At 44.0% G+C, this 19,609-nt stretch overlaps 2 protein-coding genes across 3 annotated transcripts in view; one reads left to right on the forward strand and one right to left on the reverse strand.

Moving 5' to 3' along the window:
* ACACA (acetyl-CoA carboxylase alpha) overlaps window positions 1–19,609 on the forward strand; it is a 288,741-nt gene that overhangs the window by 17,723 nt on the left and 251,409 nt on the right. The window lies entirely within an intron of this gene.
* C3H17orf78 (chromosome 3 C17orf78 homolog) lies at window positions 4,004–16,340 on the reverse strand. Of its 2 annotated transcripts, XM_044939579.1 has the most exons (7): window positions 16,216–16,340; window positions 14,477–14,563; window positions 13,472–13,717; window positions 9,700–9,849; window positions 7,573–7,697; window positions 6,621–6,743; window positions 4,004–4,081 (listed from the first exon to the last, which is right to left on the reverse strand). In XM_044939579.1, exons 1-7 carry the CDS (start codon window positions 16,271–16,273, stop codon window positions 4,004–4,006), a joined length of 867 nt encoding a protein of 288 aa, XP_044795514.1. In that variant the 5' UTR covers window positions 16,274–16,340. The 2 variants fall into 2 exon arrangements, with proteins under 2 accessions (XP_044795514.1, XP_025136915.1); XM_025281130.2 differs by lacking the exons at window positions 4,004–4,081; window positions 7,573–7,697; window positions 9,700–9,849 and having other exon boundaries at window positions 6,655–6,743.

The raw sequence follows: 19,609 nt of genomic DNA on the forward strand, positions 1-19,609 counted from the left end.
AGGCCTGTCAGAGGCCCAAAGATTCCTCAGTCACTGATTTTTGAAATCACAGGTATATCTTAATAAATGAAAAAATGGAAAAACCAAGGTATACAATTGTATATTTTAAGTGCTTATATTGAATAAAGTCATTGAATAAAGTTGTGCAGAAATACAGCTATTTACTTAACGTTCTTTAGCAGTGGCAGCAAAAGTTAAATCGGAGATGTCTGTGAATGTGTTTTCTCTACCCGAAGTAACTGCCATCATTAGGCCTATCAAAAAGTACTGAGGGATTTCCCTGCTGGTCTAGTGGCTGACTCTGCATTCCCAATGCAAGGGGCCCAGGCTTGATCCCCAGTCAGGGAACTAGATCCCACATGCCACAACTAAAGAGGCCACGTGCCTCAACTAAGACCCAGCATAGCCAAAGAGTAAAAACAACAAAAAAATTGGGATGACTCAGATTCTTAAAAAAGGTGGAATGACTTTAAGGCCTGTCTAGCCTATGACTTGAAAAAAACACAACACTTGTGCTAACTGGAAATATGGTAGTAATAGTCACTTCCAGAGGAGTAATTGGCTCCCCATAGAAATGGCATTTTATCAAGGTGAGTTTATAGCTAAGCCTGTCGTGGTGACAGGAAGAATTGTGCCCCACTGTGAAGCGATCTGCAGAATACAGGTCACATCTCAAGGTCCGCCTGGGCATTCTCCCTTCCCTTCCTCTCTCTCCCCTATCTTTTGGTTTTCAAAGATCCCCAGTGGTAAGAAAATAGGAGATTGAAAATTGGTAACTGATTAGGCAGTCAGAAAATCCTCACAGGGACCTTTCTTTGTCTGGGGAAACAAGTCCCCAGAGCAGTGTAAACAATTTTGATTCCATCGGTGAATCTCTATAAAGAAAAGTCACTATACACGTTGCCTACATTATATTCTGGCAGAAGACCTAATGAGTATAGACTTTGCTGCAAGTTTTATTGCCTGTTTCTGGATGAAAGCACTTGCTCTGGTGGATAAGCCTGGGAAGGTGGAGCTGACTGTAGGCATCAGTCCTTGACCAAAAGCATGAAGTATGGAAAGCTTTTGATCATCCTCCCCAGTGGTCTTGGGAAGGAGCAGGCTTCTCCCCTCCCCTGCCCCAACCCCGCCACTATTTCCTGGTTAGACTGAGCCACAGATGGCAGGATAAACTGGAGGTGATGTTGTGCACCAGTGGAGGGCAATGCTCATCTGTTCCAATGCCAGCCCCTGTGCCCTATCCTCTCCACCCAGTGTATTTTCAGAGAAAGCTCTATGGAACTTTAGGGCACCCGCAGGATCTCTGGGCTTCCCCCGATGGCTCAGTGGTAAATAATCTGTCTGCAGTGCTGGAGACACAGAGGAGTGCAGGTTCAACCCTAGGTCGGGAAGATCCCCTGGAGGAGAAAATGTATTTTTTCCAGTATTCTTTTTTTATTTTTCACTCCAGTATTCCTGCCTGGAGAATCCCCATGGACAGAGGAGCGTGGCGGGCTACAATTCAAAGGATCACAAACAATCAGACATGACTGAACACACAAGCACAGGATCTCTAGGGCTTCCTTGAAAACTAGCGTCTTCCATGCTTGGTTCCATCTCTTCAAGGCTCAGTTTGAGTATCAGATTGAGAGAGTCATTTCCTAGGCAGGTTGATAAGTCTAAGGGGTCCCCAAGGAGAGAGGGGTCTGGAATTCTCAAGAAGGAAGAAAGGACAAACTTTTTTTTTTTCCCCCTCTACAGTCCTTAGGATTATATAACAATACTATATCCTGCCTGAGGACAGTCTCTGGATTAAACCTTCTGGCTAATTCTGTTATCTTAAAATGTAAGTTATGGAAATAGGTCTGGTGAAAGTGAAGTCGCTCAGCCATGTCCGACTCTTTGCAACCCCCATGGACTGTAGCCTACCAGGCTCCTCAGTCCTTGGAAATTTTCCAGGCAAGAGTACTGGAGTGGGTTGCCATTTCCTCCTCCAGGGGATCTTCCTGTCCCAGGGATCGAACCTGGGTCTCCCGCATTACAGGCAGACGCTTTACCATCTGAGCCCCCAGGGATTTACAACTTCCAGACATTCTTTGGATTCATTGGAGAGTATATAACTCCATTGCTAACACTAGCAAGCGTCTTTCTACCCACTTCTGATGTCTGTGTCAGAAGCTTCCTCTATCTCCTTTATACTTTAATAAAACTTCATCACACAATTTACTTAGGTACAGGTACATTTCACCAAAATGAAATGGGATGGTTTCAGACTCTTGAAACAAAGCAGGACAAAAGAATAAATAGTAGGGGACTTCCCTGGTGGTCCAGTGGTTGACTCCATGCTTCCGCTGCTGGGTGCATGGGTTCAATCTCTGGTTGGGGAACTAAGATCCCACACACTGCACAGTGCAGCCAAAAAATAAAACTCAAAAACACATTTAAAAAATAGTTAAATAAAAAGGAAAAAAAAAAGGAAAAGAAGCAGGACAACATCCTTCTTATCCCTTCTGCCAGTCCTCTTTCCACCTAAACTCTGTTTTAAGGTCAGCTGTCTCGTGCCATCATAAAAAAAGCATTTCCCAAAATGCAGTTTTTAGAGCACAAATTTGAGTTTTGTAATTTTGAATTTGTAAGATTAGTCGTTGCAAAAATTCATCGTTAGGTAATACACAGTTATCTTAACGTTGAAAGTATCGATATGTTAGGTGACAATTTTTTAGAAAAATCTCTTGAATAAAACAGTTTTTAATGGTAAAATAAATAGAATATTCTTTGCTATACAAAATAGATTGTTTATGTTGTGTTTCACTGTCAAAAGTCATATGCACTGTAACCCACAGTTGTGAGTTTCATGAATAATTAAATTACAATGTATAATTGAAAATCTAATTTCATGATAAATTCTATACACTGAGCCTTTTTATTTTGGCAACATTGAGGCACACATGCTCTTTGGCGTGGCGCACAGCTTGTCTCAAGTTGTGGCTCGTGGGCTCCAGAGCTCAGGCTCAGGAGTTGTGGTGTGGCAGGCTCTCTGGTTTTTTGAGACTCAGGCTTAGTTGCCCCGAGGTACGTGGAATCTTAGTTTCTCAACCAAGAATCGAACCGGCATCCCCTGCATTGGAAGGTGGATTCCTAACCACTGGACCACCAGGGAAGTTCCATATAAACTGAGCCTTTCTTGGACTATCTCTTAGCTGAAATAAGGGAAAGGAAGATACAACAGGTAAGAAATACAATAAATGTTGCATTCAGTTTGTTTTTTTTTTTTAAATCAGACTTTGCACCTTCTCACTAAACTCTGAGTGAGGTCAGGCTTGACTCTGAGCCATGCCTCTGTGAGAAAGAACATCATAATTGCGTTGCTCTGGATTGCTTGTGAATGTCTGCAGCTCACTGTGATGGTAGAGTATAATTCCACGTCAGGAATTCTGCATTATCAAGAGATCTTGTCTGGGTCCTGTTTGTATGCCCTTGGGGATGAGTCACGAGGAGGCCCTTTGGAATGCTCAGGGTCACGTTCCCTTCCAGTGCGTGGAGAGCTGGGGCACAGGTTTAAAGCCCGGTGAACGCCAGCGGGAAAACAGGAGCCCCACCCTCAGCTGGCTGAGAGCCAGAGCAGGAGGTCAGCTGAGAGTCCGTGTGCCACACCGGGGGCTGCTTTGCTCAGTTCCTCGGAGACTGTGTTTAAACCTTTTGTCAAAGAGAGCAAAGTGTCCATTCATATAGCGCTTAGAGGGAAGACCTTTGATTTCATTTGATGAGATGAAAAATATCCATTTTTCGTTTGAGTTCCAAGTGAATTTCAAAGGCTTGTGGCTGAGTCAGTAGCAAAGACATTAGAGTAACTCTGACTGTAAGTCCAGGCTTTCTCCTCACTGACCTGGCGTTACTGTCTGATCGTAATGTTCCTGCTGAAGATACGAGGGTGAAATTGGCAAGAATCTGCCCATATTGATTAATAGTAGGGAGAAGAGAGTGTGCTACCCTTCTTCCAGTGTGTGAGGCACAGCAGAACTTTTCAGAAGTATGTCTGGTGGACCACGGTGATCTCTACAGCTTTCTTGGGACTTGATGAATTGGGAGCCTCTTGTCCAACCTGTGGATTGAAATCAAGTATGAAAAATAAAGGACACAAATAGGCATTTCTTTATGGTCCAACAAAGAGATGGCTTAGTACAGAACCCCGTAAAATTCCAAGGACGCATCATTTTGCCTCCTTGTTACCCATTAATCTTAGGAAAAGTTATTGTGCTTACACTGAGAAAGTATCAGCAAGGTGCACTTATGTATGAGAAGCTAGTTTGTTGGAACCTATAACCTCCTAGCAAACAGCCCAGCCACCCTTTGCTTGACCTATTTGCTTTGAGTGGAAAGGGCCCTGGATGTGCAGCTATTTTGAATCCCAGATGCACAGGAATTCTACTTCATTCCTGGAATCCGGCCCGAACAATCTCACTGTGTTTGAGAAGGGGCAGAGACCTGAGTCAAAATGACTTAGTGACTAAACCACCACTGCAGAGATCTGGGGCAATGTAGACCCAGATATTTATTTTTTCATAATTAAAAATATGTATTTTTAATTTAATATTTGTTTTAAAATTTATTTTTGGCTGCACTGGGTCTTCATTGCTGTGCACGGGCTTTTTCTAGTTGCAATGCACAGGCTTCCCTTGTTGTGGAGCGCGGGCCCTAGAGCACAGGCTCAGTAGTTGGGCACAGGTTTAGTTGCCCTGTGGCAAGTGGAAATTTCCTGGACCAAGGATTGAACCCGTGCCCCCTGCATTGGCAGGTGGATTCTTTACCACTAGACCACCAGGGAAGTCCGTGGGCCAAATATTTTTTACTAATCCCATTACACTCTCATTATACCTGATTCATTCCCCATCTGATTTTGTATGTATTTTCTAAATTCTTAACTGTTGTAGAACATAGACTGTAAACCTCTTGAACAGAGGGAACTTGGCACATAGAAGCTTTTTAGTGAAATTTTGTGGAAGAGGTGAATAAGCTAATAAGTACAGGAATTAATTTTAGTTCTGAATTTAGTTCTGTTTCTCGTGGCTGTGTGACCATGGGAAAGTCACATAACTTCTCTGAGCATTAGCTTAAGTATCAATAAGATGTAGATACCCATCCTAGCTACCTCTCAGGATTTTTATGAGGTTCAGATGTGGCAGTGTGTAAAAAATTGCTTTTTTAAAATTAACTCCTTCATCATTTAATAAGTTTATTTTGTTCATGGGAGAAATTCAATCAGAGTTGCTGTTACATGGTTACTTTTAACTCTGGACTAGACTTCTTAGTCCTCTTCAGGCCTGTTTATTTCAATGTTCAGTAGAAATAATAATGTAAATGGGATTATAGAACTAAAAATACACCAAACTATAGAATTATACTAATTCCAAGGGCACATCATCTAATATTAGCAGAAACAGGATTATAGAAAATTGTAAAAATGACAAATATTTCATCATTTCTTACCTAAAGTACTGTCGTAAGAAAGATTCTGATGCCATGCCTGGGTGGAAAGAGTGCCACGCTTGATTTTTTAAAATTGAAATATAATTTTCATATAACATGGTGTACGTTTAAGGTGTGCAACGTTTTGATTTGATGCATTTATAAATTGCAGCGTGATTACCACAGTAGCTTTAGCTCACACTCTATTACATCATATAATTATCATTTCTTTTTTGTGGTGGGAATGTATAAAGTCTAGTTTATTAGCAGTTTTGAAGTATGTGATGCAGTATTGGGACTGGAATCACAGTGCTGTGCGTTAGACTTCTGGAACATATTCAGCTTCTAATTGTACTCTGATATGTTATGATTTTTTAAGTATTTCTTTTAAAATTATTTTCTTATTCTTATTGTTATTTTATTTATTTTTTGGCTGTGCTGCGTGGCATGTTGGGTCCTGGTTCCTTGACCAGGGAAGCCCCTCCCTGATTTGGAAGCTTGGAATCCCAACCACTGGGCCACCAGGGAGGTCCCTTGATTATAGATATTTTCAGTTAACATGGAATTAAAAGAGTGGTAGCATGTGTCCCATCCTGGACTAGATAATCTTTGAGATTCATTCTCAGTGCTGTAATTCTACAAAAACAGCCACCTTCTTTAATGTAAAAAGTATTGGAGACCTCATCTCTCTGCTTCAGTGTGTTTTTGTAGATGTAGAGAGGGCACCCATCAATTTCTTATATTCAGAAGCTGCATCCAGCCTTTGGAGACATAAATTATGGGCTCTGTAGCTCTTACAATGTCAGGGACCATTTTTTTAAGTAAAAAGAGCGCAAATATAAAAAGTACAAAATTGGATACAAGGCCAGTGTGCAGGTCCTATGGGTCCTGAATTTAAGCATCATTAATTTCACAGTAAATCTACCTCTACTTAAAAGTCTATCATAAGATTCCTGGTCCCACTCTAGCCACTCTGATTCATTATATCTGATCCCCAGAAGTAGGTATTTTCAGTAAGTACTCTATTGCATTATAGCAGTATTGTACCTGCCCATTTCCTGACACATAAAAGAATTACCCACATTTGCTTCACGACTAAAGCAGCTCCCTGTCTCCTAGAATTTATACATGAACCCCATTTTCTCCAGGCAAATGACAACAGCCATACAGAAAACACTTTCCTTTTTGGGCTGAGTGTCAGGCTGGGATTCAGCTGTCCCAGGTTGCCGGTCTTCCTTCCTTGGCCTTCTCCACAACCGCTGGCACTGGCATAGCTCTCTGACTTGTTGACATCGACTCTGAAGGGGGAAAATGACTGGTATTAACTTCAGGTGGCTGGTATGCATCTGATTATCTTCCAAACCTCACATCAGACGATTTAAAGAAAATCATCTCTCTCGCTCTCTCTCTTTTTTTTTTTACCATGTCACACAGCTTTCGGAATCTTAGTTCCCTGACCAAGGATCATATCCAGCCCCTGGCAGTAAAAGTGCAGAGTCCTAACCGTTAGACCACCAGAGAATTACCAAAAATCACCCCTTCTAAAGAAAAGCAAATATTCATCCCTGTTGGCTGTATCCTCCCTAGAGAATGTCCAAGTACAACAGAGGAAAGGAACTTGCATTTAGTAAGCACCTCCTATATGCCAGGGTGCTTCCCATGTAGCTCAGGTAAAGAATCTGCCTGCCAAGCAGGAGACTCAGGTTCAGTCCCTGGGTTGGAGAGATCCCCTGGAGAAGGACAAGACAACCCACTCCAGTATTCTTGCCTGGAGAATTCCATGGACAGAGGAGCCTGGTGGGCTACAGTCCATAGGGTCCCAAAAGAGTCAGACACGAGTTAGCGGCTGAACAACAACCTATATGCCAGAAACCTTTCTCACAGAATCTCACTGAAACTTCTTAACCACCATAAGAGGCAAATATCGTCAGTCCCATTTTAAAGATGAGGCAACTGAGGTTGGAGAAGGCAGACAACTTTCTCCAAGCCACTCAGCTGGTGAGTGTTGAGTGGCAGCTGTGTCCACACTCCACAGTCTGTGCTTTTCTTATTATGCCCGCCTGCCTCTGGGACAGAAGGAGGTCTTTATAGATCAAGTCCAAGGACCCAGGACATCAGCAAACTCACAGGGCACGGCACTTCAAAAATGACGAACACGGTAATGGCGAGTCCACTGACAAACAAGGTGACTGCAATCAGAACCTTGACCACAATGCTCCATTTCTTCCTCTTCTCTAGGTTCTCATCTGTGTCTAAAAAGAGAGAGAGGAGTAGACAGGGAGAAGTGAGAACTGAAGAGAGGGAAGAGATTGACCCTTTGACTTGCAGGACTTCTGGTTCACAAGACCAAGAGGGGCCCAGCCTAATTCAGAGGCAGAAACTGAATTTCCAGTTCAGACTGAGAGTCAGGAGTGGGGTGGGCATCATGGCCTCTGCCCTCACCTCCTTTGCAGTGTCTTCCCAGAGTCACCTTTACTAGGATTTGGAATTTTTCCATGATCAAGTAGGATTGATTCTTTTTTAAAATTTTCTTTTTCTTTTTTTTTTTTTTTTTTTGCGGCTCAGAGAGACGGAGGCTCCTTCCGGCAATTCCGAGAGCTGGCCACCACTGGAAACTTCGGTGGCGCCAGGATTCTCTTAGGGATTCCTGGTCCAGAGCGGTTTGCCCGGTAGCTTTTTGGGTTTTTTTTTTTGGAAGATAATTGCTTTGCAAATGTTATGTTGGGTTCTGCTGTACAACAACATGAATCAGCTATATACACACACACACACACACACACACACACACATATCCCCACCCTCTTCTACCTCCCTCCCACCCCCCTCACCCCACCTCTCTAGATCGTCACAGAGCACCAGGCTGAGCTCCCTGTGTTATACGGCAGCTTCCCACTAGGTGTCAGTCGTATACATGGTAATGTATGTATTTCAATGCTACTCCCCCAGTTCATCCCCCCACTCCTTCCTCTGCTGTGTCCACAAGTCCATTCTCTGTGTCTCTATTCCTGCCGTGCAAACAGGTTCATCAGTGCCATTTTTCTAGATTCCATAATATTTGCATTAATATATGACATTTGTTTCTCTCTTTCTGACTTGCTTCACTCTATGTAACAGGTCTAGGTTCATCCACCTCACTACAACTGACTCTAATTCATTCCTTTTTACAGCTGAGTAATATTCCATCATATATATGTACTACAACTTCTTTATTTCCATTCATCTATTGATGGACATCTAGGTTGCTTCCATGCCCTAGCTATTGTAAATAGTGCTGCTATGAACATTGGGGTACATGTGTCTTTTTGAATTATGGTTTATCATGGTATGTGCCCAGTAGTGAGCTTGCTGGGAGGATTGATTCTTGTACAGCTTTCATGGGAAGCAAAGCTACACAAGGGAATCTGTCTCTAGCAGCCCTCTCAGGATCTCTGCCCTTGTACCCCAACATACATACCACATGGGATTAGCAAATCAACTTTTCTATGTTCCTTTCAATTTAAGAATAGGGGGCTTCCCTGATAGCTCAGTTGGTAAAGAGACCCAAGTTGCAATGCAGGAGACCCCAGTTCTATTCCTGGGTTGGGAAGATCTCCTGGAGAAGGGATAGGCTACCCACTCCAGTATTCTGGCCTAGAGAATCCCAGGGACTGTATAGTCCATGGGGACACAAAGATTTGGACGCGACTGAGCGACTTTCAGTAAATTGCCATCGTTTTGGAGTCATAAGCCAAATTTGGGGCCAAATGGCTCATAAGCATCTTGTTATTATTAATCTCATATTTACATTTCTCCTGTTGGAACTGGGAAGTAACCCAAATGGAATCCTACAGAATGTGAGTCCTGGCCAATTTAGGGAGGGCTATTTGTTAAAACAATGCAGATAAAAACGTGCTTCTTGGTTGTTGTCATCACCGTAATGATCGATTAGAGTTTAAACATTGTCTCTCCTCTGTTCACACGTTGGATCTTACCCATCACACCAAAACCCTGTATGTTGTCCCCAAATCTGGCAACAAGGTGAGCTCACTTGTGTGGAGGTGAAGGATTATTAAAAGTATCAAACTACAGACATTTCTGGGACCTTCTTTACAGAGAAGCTGTTTGTTTGTTTTTTTTCCATAAGAAATGGAGTGATGTTCTCATGCAAACTGTATGTAGCTTCTCTACTTCCAGGAAAATTCTAGGAGACCCAGGCTAGTGCTGGGGCTGAGAATTTTTCTGTGTGTTCTTGTCTCACCCCTACACATTCTGTACCTTGATTCAGAGGACTAGAAAAACCATCAATCTTTGTAGTTTTGTCTCCTTTCTTCCCAGGAGTTATGGAGGTAGTAGTGGAGGGATAAGTCTCTGATGAAGCCCCCATCACTGGATAGACCTTACACTGAGAGACCCCTGGTAAAAAAGCTGTAAAACAAGAAAGAAACAATGAAGGACAACTGAGAAAACTTTATCCTGCCTTTGGTTTCACCTGTCAAAACCCTGAGTTTACCCAGCTGATACACAGCTTCTAACTGCGGCTCTGTTGACCTGTCCATAGGTTTAAGGCGTGGGCCTTGATAACGTGAAAGAATGAGTGAGGATATGGTAATAAGAGATATGGATTAAATCCCCTGATGCTTGTGACTAATGTAGAATCAGAATGAAGGAGTGGACCATGTTTTCTTGGCTTATCACTCATACAGCCATAATAATAATAAGGATGGGAAGGTATAGCAGTGTTGAAAGTCCCTTCTTTAAAAAAGATGGCTTTAAAGTCCAAGGAAGAACTGAAGTAGTATAGTTTGTGGCAGGTCTGTCTAGTGAGTGAAGTCTAAGTCAATGACTTTGAGAGAGAATTGGAGAAAGAGGAGGAACTGGAAGAAAGAGAGACCACTCAGCTTCACGCACCCCTCAATTTCATTCTCTCAGCATATATTTAAAAATGAAGATCTAGGAACTTCCCTGGTGGTCCAGTGGTTCAGAATCCATCTTGCAATAAAGGGTATGTGGGTTTGATCCCTGGTTGGGAAACTAAGATCCCACGTGCCGCACAGCCACTAAGCCCATTCGGGTGCGACAAGAGTCCAGGCGCCGTGATGCGACGAAGATCTTGAGTGCTGCAACCAAGACCTGGTGCAGCCAAATCAATAACCATTAAATAAATGAAGATCTAGCTGTGCCAGGGTCTGCTTCCATACTGTGGACATAGCAGCTGAACACACTCTAGCATGGGAGCTAGCAAAGGGGAAGGAGGGCCAAGGGAGGACATGGAGAAGCAGACGACATAAGTACAGTGAGTTCTGTGTTGTTGGTTAGAAGGGGATGCGTGCTCTGGAAAGAAGCAAAGTAGAGCGCAGCGTGGGGGGTGCAGGTGGGCAGTGGTTGGGCGACCTGCAGGAGTTTCATTGAGAAGATGAGGACTGGACAAAGATGTGAAGGAGGTGAGAGCACTAGCCAGACAGATGCCAGGGAACTTAGGCAGAGGAAACAGTTAGAGGCCCAGGCCGGAGCGTGTCCTGTTACAGTTTTAGAGGGAGAGCGCGTAAGCCAGTGAGACTGGAGTGGAGTGAGCACGGTGACAGTCGTAGGGGATGAAGGAGTTTCTGAAGCAAATGGATTCACGTCACTGGGCCTTGCAGGCCAGTTGGAGGACTTCGGTTCTCGTTCTGCTTGGAATGGTAATCCATTGCAAGTCTTTTTGCAGAGAAGTGACCGGATGGATGGCTTTGTTTTTAAAGATTCCGTGGGCTGCTGAGTTGAAAATGGACAGTAGAGGGGCGCCTGATAGAAGCAGAGCAACCTGCTGAGAGGCTCTTGCAGAATCCAAGTGAGAGATGGCAGTGACTCAGACAGCCGTGGAAAAGACGGAACGCGGATGGGTGCTGGCTGTGGTCTGGAGCCACCTTCACGTGCCTCCAGAATTGACCTAACCCAATTTGGACAGTGGTTCCTGTTCTATTTTTAATGGTCTCCTGTCATTGCCTATTAAATGCAGGTCCATACGTCCTACTTGACTTTTCTGAACTACTCTCCCAGGTCTTGAGTTGATGTGAAAAATGACAGTTTTTTTACTTCAGAGACCAGTGGGCACAGTAACAGGTGCTGTACACGAATCGCAGGGGAATAGTCCTATTATTATTTAATCAGGAAGACTGTTGGCAAAGATAAGCAGAGACAAAGAGCCAACGGGCTCAAAAGGAAAAACGAGAGAATTACGTAGAATTTTGTTCCTATCCTAGAGTCAGTCAGTTCTGTGAAATGATAACTGATGTGTTTCCGGGTCAGATGAGATGAAGGTAAATAAATCTCTCTTTGGACAAGTAACAGAAGTCCTCTGAGTTTTCATTTCCTTATCTGCAGGATGGTTATAGCAAAAATAATTCTTGGTCTATGTCACAGGAGTGATGTGAAGATAGGTAAGAAGAATGAGAAAGCAGGTGTGAAAAACACCTTGCAAACTCAGTGATGTTATGATTGAAAGAGGAGGAAAGGGGAATTCCCTGGCTGTTCAGTGATTAGGGTTGTGCGCTTTCGTTGCTGAGGGCCCAGGGTTCGATCCCAGGTCAGGGAACTACAATCCCACGAGCAGTGTAGTGTGGCCAAAACATAAATAAACAACCAACCAACATTTAAAAACAGAGAGAGGAGGCAAAACCTAGAGATCCTCTCCCTGCATAGAAGAACTGTGCCCACTAGCCACAGGGATCATGGTATTTCAGTGTGGCTTTTCTTCTACCTCCTGGGAGACACTGTTTCAAAATCTACACTATTTCAAAATCGGTCGGTGTATTTCCAGTTCTTCCCAGCTTGTAAATTAATGTCCAGGACTTCCCTATCCCTAGCGGCCCAGTGGTTAAGATACCTTCCAACGAAGGGGACAAGTGGTCCGGGAAGATTCCACAGGCCGAGGGGCGTAACTAACCCCTTGCACCGCTACTACTGAGCCTGTACTCTAGAGCCTGTGCTCCACAACAGAAGAAGGTGCTGTAATGAGAAGCCCGCGCACAGCAACTGGAGAGCAGCCCCTGCTCACTGCAACTACAGAAAGACGGCAAGCAGCAACAAAAACCCAGCGCAGCTGAAAATAAACAGAGTTCTAAGTAATGTCATCCCTGTTGGCATCTCCTCTCTTTTAGGCCTCCTCTGCTAGGTAACTGGGTGTTAAGGTGGAGCACGTCTGTAAACACAAAACACTCCATTCCCAGTGCTGATGGAATCGCACCATTAGCTTTTCTTTGGTTAAGGATATTTGAGCAAGAATTCCCTCACTTCTAAAGAAGCTCTATAAAAATCCAAATTGATGAAATGGATAACTTAGGAGATGATGCTTTCCTTTATTACAAAATAATTTGTTTTAAATAGGAAGCATTAGGTACGTTATATTTAAATGGAAATCTTAGAGATTATTCTGCCATAATATTAACAGCTTGAAAAGGCTATTTAAGAGGTCTTACATATTGCTGTGGGACTTACATACCTAGAAATTAGACCATCTAGTCAAATCTCTCATTTGTAGCTATGAAAACTGAACATTGGAGAAATTAAGTAATTTGTCAAAGGTGATAATATCAGAATAAACACTTGTTTGATGTCACTTCTCTTGTATCCCACAGTGTTACATGGGGTGAACAGATGGCAGGAAATCAGTTACTACTAATCAAATGCCAAAGAGTTTAATCCATGCCCTAAAATTACATTTAAAAGATTTACATAGATTTGCCTAAAGAAGAGGCTAATCCATGTCCTTGAGGCTTTAGCTCCACTTAGGGGGCTTCTCTGGTGGCTCAGATGCTAAAGAATCTGCAATGAAGGAGACCCAGGTTCAATCCCTGGGTTGGGAAGATCCCTTGGAGAAGAAAATGGCAACCCAGTCCAATGTTGTTGCCTGGAGAATTCCATGGACAGAGGAACCTGGCGGGTATAGCCCATGGGTCACAAAGAGTCAGACACAACTGAGTGACTAACACTTTTACTCTCAAGCTCCACCTGCCTCCAAGGATGTCAATTAAAAGTGAGCGCCCACCTCCATCTCAACTTCCAATCTCACCTTTGCCTGTCACAAGGAATCCAGCCTGAACCTTGGATGCAGGGGTTAGGTGACAGCTTGGGGGGGCCGTGCTGTTTCTGCAGGGAACAGTCACGACTCTCAGGTTCTTCAGAATGTCCTTGACCTTTTGCCTTTTTTCTGAATATGCAAGGTTAACTTTCACTTTGCTCCCAGAACCAAGACACTGCAAGGTAGCCACAGTCTGGTTTTGAATGAACATGGGCCTTTTGGCTTCTGCCTGAGCTTCTGAAAAGAGAAAAACAAGAGAGGAAAATGAAGCCAGTTCCTAATCTGAATGGTGCCCTGCCAACCCACTTCCATTCACGGCCCCTTGCTGTACTTTCTCCTCTTTTTCCATCAGGTCTTCCTCAGCATGTGTCTACGGTACTAAATATATAAGCCTTGCCTTTCCCTGTTCCGCCACGGGTCCCCTGAAGACGGTGGTGACAGTAGTATGTGCAGAGAGATGCTCCTCAGTTGTTTTCTCTAACGCAGAAGGGCCTGAGATCTGCTTCCGCTTTCTTCACCCCATCTCTTTGATTTATGTTGCTCTGCCTTAGTTCGTAAGAGTTTATCTTTTTAAACAGAAGCTGATTATTTATTTATGTGGTGAAGCACATGCGATCTTAGTTCCCCAACCAGAGATTGAACCCACGCCCCCTGCATTGGAAACAGAGTCTTAACCGCTGGACCACCAGGGAAGTCTCCATAACAGTTAATTTTAAAATGGGTTTTCAAGGACCTCCCCAATGGTTCAGTGGTCAGGACTCCACACTTCCACTACAGGGGCGCTGTTTCCATCCCTGGTCAGGGAACTGACATCCCTGCACGCAGTGTGGCCAGAAAAGAAAAAAAAAAAGTTTTCCAGAAAGCCTCTCGGGGATCGATAGCTTTAGAATAGAATGTTTGAGAGCTGGGCTCAGAATGGGGGAGACAAGCATCTTTTGAAGGTGAAAAAGGTCCTGGAGTGGCAAAGTGATTCTTCAGGAAGGGCCCATTGCCTACCTCGAATTAGCTCAGCTCTGATGCTTCTCACATCCTTTGGGAAGAGATCGGGCAGTGGTTCCACTTGGCAGCTGCTATCCCTGAGTTCTGGGGGAAGGGAAAAAAAGGTAAGGTTTGACTGGGTCCTTTCTCTTTGGAATTCTGGGCACTGGAGAGGCAGATAAAAAGAGAATGCAGTTTCTTCTTACAAAACTTGGGGAGATCAGACATTTCCCCAAAAAAACTTTAAGATGTTTTATTTTTTGCTGCTCCTTGCAGCATGCAGGTTCCCAACCAAATTGTGTCCCCCTGCATTGAAAGTTCAGAGCCTTAACCTCTGGGCCACCAGGGAATTCCCAGAACTTTAAGATTTATGCAAGTGGGAGGTAGCAAAGTATAAATAAAACTGAATACCAGTTTATTATCCTTAGGGGGAAAAAAAGATGAATTAACTAAGTTAATGAAAGATGAACCGACTCATTCCTTCAAACACTGCTTATTATCACTTCCCCTTCCTGTCCCATCTACCTTCTTGTATTACAACTTTTCAAAGTTTATTTATTAAGTGTAGCATTGGACAAGGTATCTCTCTAGCTTCCCATAGAACCATAGGCCACAGTTATGCTTTTTGGCACATAAATCACAGGGTTCTTCATTTGTTAAATTTGTTGCTGCCTCACCTCATGCTGTTTGGCCTTAGCTCTGATGAGCTAATTTTAGAGATGAAACATTTAGGACACTTTGAAAAATCATGTTTTAAATAAACAGTTATCAAAGAGCAGTTGCTGCTGCTGCTGTTTAGTCGCTTCAGTCATGTCGGGGTCTTTGCAACCCCATGAACTATAGCCTACCAGGCTTCTCTGTCCATGGGATTTCCCAGGCAAGAATACTGGAGTGGGTTGGCATTTCTTTCTCCAGGGGATCTTCCTGACCCAGGGATCAAACATGAGTCTTCTGCTTTGGCAGGCAGATTATTAATAATCTGAGCCACCAGGGAAGCCCATGAAAGTGGTAAGTGGTACCATTCTACCCTCACATTACCTTTTCTCTCAGCTTTTCCCACCCAAGAGCATCCCCATCTATTAGGACATAATGCTTTAGAAAAGGAAGACATCTGTTCATCCCTGGTGGTCCAGTGGATAAGAATCCACCTGCCAAAGCAGGAGACACAGGGTTGATCCCTGATCCAGGAAGATTCCACACACTGAGAGGCAACAGCCCCACAGCTACTGAGCCCACACTCTTGAGCCCGTGAGCCATAACTCCTGACTCGTGCTACAACTACTGAAGCCCACATGCTCCAGAGCCCGTGCTCTGCAACAAGAGAAGCCACTGCAATGAGAAGCCTGGGCCGCCACAACCAGAGAAAACCCACACACAGCAATGAAGACCCAGTGCAGCCAATAAATAAATGAATAATTTTAAAAAGGAAGACATCTTATGAAGGGTAATGAATTTGGGAGTCTTAGTGAAACTGTGACAACCCCTTCCAGCAAAGAAATCTAATAGTGAAAGGAATTTTAACGTTAGTTACATGAACAAAGCAGAAGAATGCATCACATACTCTGAAGACTTCCTCCTATGAAACAGACAGCTGTCTTTCTGAGTTGAATATGTTCTATTCAGAGGCTACTTGGGGGTGACTGGAAAGCCTCATGTGCTGAGTATTGCCTGTATCTTTATCTGACAGAACAGACCCCCAAACACTTTCTAGGCCTCTCTCAGGATTTCTCAGGACAGTCGGCTAGAAGAGTACTTACCTTTCTTGGTAACATCGTAGGATGTAATGATTAGGCTGAAAACCAAGATGGTATCCATGTTAGCTTGAGCACATTCTCCTTGTAGAGACTGTATGTAGCTGGTCTGACACCACCACTCACAGCCTTGTCTCTAAATGCTTTCACTGCCCTAGAACTAAGTTTGACCCTGGGCGAGTCTGGTTCCACCCTAATTGATCTGCCACATTTTCTCAGGACCCAGGAATAAAGTTTATTGGAGAGAGGATCAAGTTTGCTTGTTAATGATTGATTCAGAATATCTTCACCTGACTTCACTGCTAGTGGGGACATAAGGAACTGTAATTAACTAGAGGTTTCCCCTGGAGAAAGGGCATAAACAGAGGTGATATGCTTAACAAATACTCGCAGGGAGACACGTAGACATTCGCATGCATGCTCACTGACATGAGCACATAGATTTACACACCAACATAAAGACGTGCCGAGATTTCTATTAAGGAAAATTATTTCTAGAGTAGTGCAGACAACTAGGACTGATCCAGTGAGTTACACTGAAGAGGGCACTGGACTGGGAATCAACAGAAGTGGGTTCCAGGTGAGCCCCTGCAGTTAAATGTATCAACGAGAGAAAGTTGCTTGACTTCTCTGAATTACAGTTTTCTCCTCTGTGAATGGAGCATTCCAACCCAGTCATCTCTAGAATTCATTCACTGTTATACACATAAACTTACCTGAGCACAGACGTACCTGTCTAGTTGTGCACATTTTCACACTTCTGAAAGGTGAAGTGAGGGAATTCCCTGGTGGTCCAGTGGTTAAGAATCTGCCTTGCAATGCAGGGGACATGGGTTCGGTCCCTGGTAGGGGAACTCAGATCCCACATGCGATGGGGCAGCTAAGCCTGCACACCTCAAGGCAGAACCCATGTGCTACAGTGAAAAGATCCCATGTGGCCCAACCAGGACCCAGTGCAGCCAAAGAGAAACAAACAAGTAAATATTTACCAAATAAAAAAGTCAAGTGACTGTTGGTGGACCACATTCATATGACTGTTGGGATGAGAAGTTGTGAGGAAGAGCTAACTGCACTAGAAGTGATACTGTGTACAGTTTGGGAAGGCTTTCCTAAACATAACTGTTGTAGATTTTTCAAACATTGTATTTTTTTTTTTATAAAGAGTATATATCTTGTGTAGGGAGCGTCCCTGGTGGCTCAGATGGTAAAGAATCTGCCTATAGTGCAGGAGACCTAGGTTCAGTCCCTCGGTTGGGAAGATCCCCTGGAGAAGGGAATGACAACCCACTCCATTATTCTTGCCTGGAGAATTCTGTGGACAGAGGGGTCTGGCGGGCTACAGTCCATGGGGTTGCCAAGAGTCAGACACGGCAGCTACTATCACTCTCAACAGCACAACAGTCCATCTCATGTAATACTTTCTAGACCTTGTGGCAACATAGCTACGGGGATCATAAAGCAGAAATGAAGATCTACTCAGACTCTCTGCCTGAGTCCAGAGGCTCTGGAGTTGCTCTACCCACTGTGAGTGCACTTACTCCATTGGAACCAACATACGTTTGACTATGCATAAGTTGGTTCTAGAGGCTGATGCTCTGATGATATAAAGGGAGCTTGATTCAAGGCACTTTCCTTAAGGGAGTTCATAAGATCTGAGTCAAATCATAATTTAAGTACTGTTCTGTTTCCTGACATTTAAATTCAAGTTGAAATCTGGCCAAATGGAGCATGAAGGAAAATCTTGGTGCGAAAACAGAAAGGACAGAGGTGTCCCTGAAAGACGTGTTTCCTGAAATGTGGAAGAAGGGGAAGAAGTGCTGAGCATGCAGCCGCAGTGCCTTTCAGTTCATTCCTTCATGCCACACATTTTTATTATGCGCCTATTGTGTGCCAGACACCTTTCTCGAAGTGAGCCAGCCAAATCTGCGTTCATGTGAAACGATGAGAAGCAGACAGTAAACAGTTGGAAATAAAATAGTGTGTGCATGCTTGGGTGCTCATTCCTGTCCAACTCTTTGCAACCTCATGGGTCCTCTGTCCATGGGGGGCTCTTTGCATCCCCATGCCAGGCTCCTCTGCCCATGGGTTTATCCAGGCAAGAATCCTGGAGTGGGTTGCCGTTTCCTACTACAGGGGATCTTCCCGACCAAGGGATCAAACCCGTGTCTCCTGCGCCTCCTGCATTGCTGGTGGATTCTTTACCACTGAGCCATCTGGAAAGCCCCCAAATAGGGTAAGGGGCTAACAAAAAGTAATACACAAATACATATACCAGATAATTAAAGATTGTGATAATCATCATGAAGCAACAGGGTGGTGAGGTGAAGGAGAACTGACAGAGGCCCCTTTATTATTATTATTATTTTAAGTTACTTTTTAAAAAGTAATTTATTTATTTTTGGCTGCGCTGGATCTCTGTTGCCATGCTTTCTCTAGTTGTGGCGAGTGGGGGGCAGCTCTTGGTTGCGGTGCACGAGCTTCTCATTGCAGTGGCTTCTCTTGTTTCGGAGCATGGACTCTGGAGCGTGTGGGCTCAGTAGCTGTGGTGCCTGGGCTTAGTTGCTCCATGACTGGTATAATCTTCCCGGACCAGGAATCGCACCTGTGTCCCCTGCATTGGCAGGCAGAGTCTTTACCACTGGACCACCAGGGAAGTTATTATTATTATTATTAGGCTGTGTTGCACGACTTGCAGGGTCTCAGTTCCCCACCCAGGGATTGAACCTGGGCCCTCAGTAGTGAAAGTTCAGACTGAACCCTGGACCACCAGGGAGTTCCCAGAAGCCACTTTAAGTAGGGGAGTCAGAGAAGACTTCTCTGAGGAGGTGGCATCTGAGCTAAGGAAACCAGGAGAATGGATGTCCTAGAAGCCAAGAAAGGAGGGTATTTCAAGGAAGGAATTGTGAATTGATCAAACACTGAGCAGAGTGTATAAGGAGGATAGAAGTTCACTGGATTTAACGATTTTGTAACAGTGGTTCTAGCAGAGTTGGTGGAAGTAGGCGGGGGTTGAGTGAATTGGAGGTGAAGAAGCGTAGGTCATCTTTGAAAGACCCTTCAAAGGGTCTTTCATCTTCACTTCGTGCCTATGGAAGGGCACAAAGTGAAGCAAGCCCTTTGAAAGACATCTGCCTATGGAAGGGCACGAAGTGAAGCAAGCCGAATGGAGGGAACCTCAGCGCCTCAGATCTTCAATGGTCCAGAGCAGCACCGTCTCAGTTGCCAGATTCTCCTGGCAGGGCATGTGGGTAGAGAGTAAAGGGGCTCCGTTGTTTTTCCTCGGTTTCATGGTTTTTACTTACTAGTTCGTTAATATGATTGCATGGTTCTCTGCTCCCTTCTGGTATCAGAAATTTTCCCTACTGTCTGTCTCTCTGAAATTTTCTGTCCATTAGTATCT

Source organism: Bubalus bubalis, chromosome 3, assembly GCF_019923935.1.
Source record: "Bubalus bubalis isolate 160015118507 breed Murrah chromosome 3, NDDB_SH_1, whole genome shotgun sequence".
NCBI lineage: Eukaryota > Metazoa > Chordata > Mammalia > Artiodactyla > Bovidae > Bubalus > Bubalus bubalis.

What these genes read in the sequence shown, in the direction of transcription:
- C3H17orf78 (XM_044939579.1), bottom strand. Translation starts at nt 16,273, where the DNA reads ATGGATACCATCTTGGTTTTCAGCCTAATCATTACATCCTACGATGTT. An exon ending in CTACGATGTTACCAAGAAAG is followed by an intron (nt 14,564 to 16,215) that starts GTAAGTACTCTT and finishes CCCTTCCCCCAG; the next exon opens with AACTCAGGGATAGCAGCTGC. An exon ending in TTCTAGTCCTCTGAATCAAG is followed by an intron (nt 7,698 to 9,699) that starts GTACAGAATGTG and finishes CTCTCTTTTTAG; the next exon opens with ACACAGATGAGAACCTAGAG.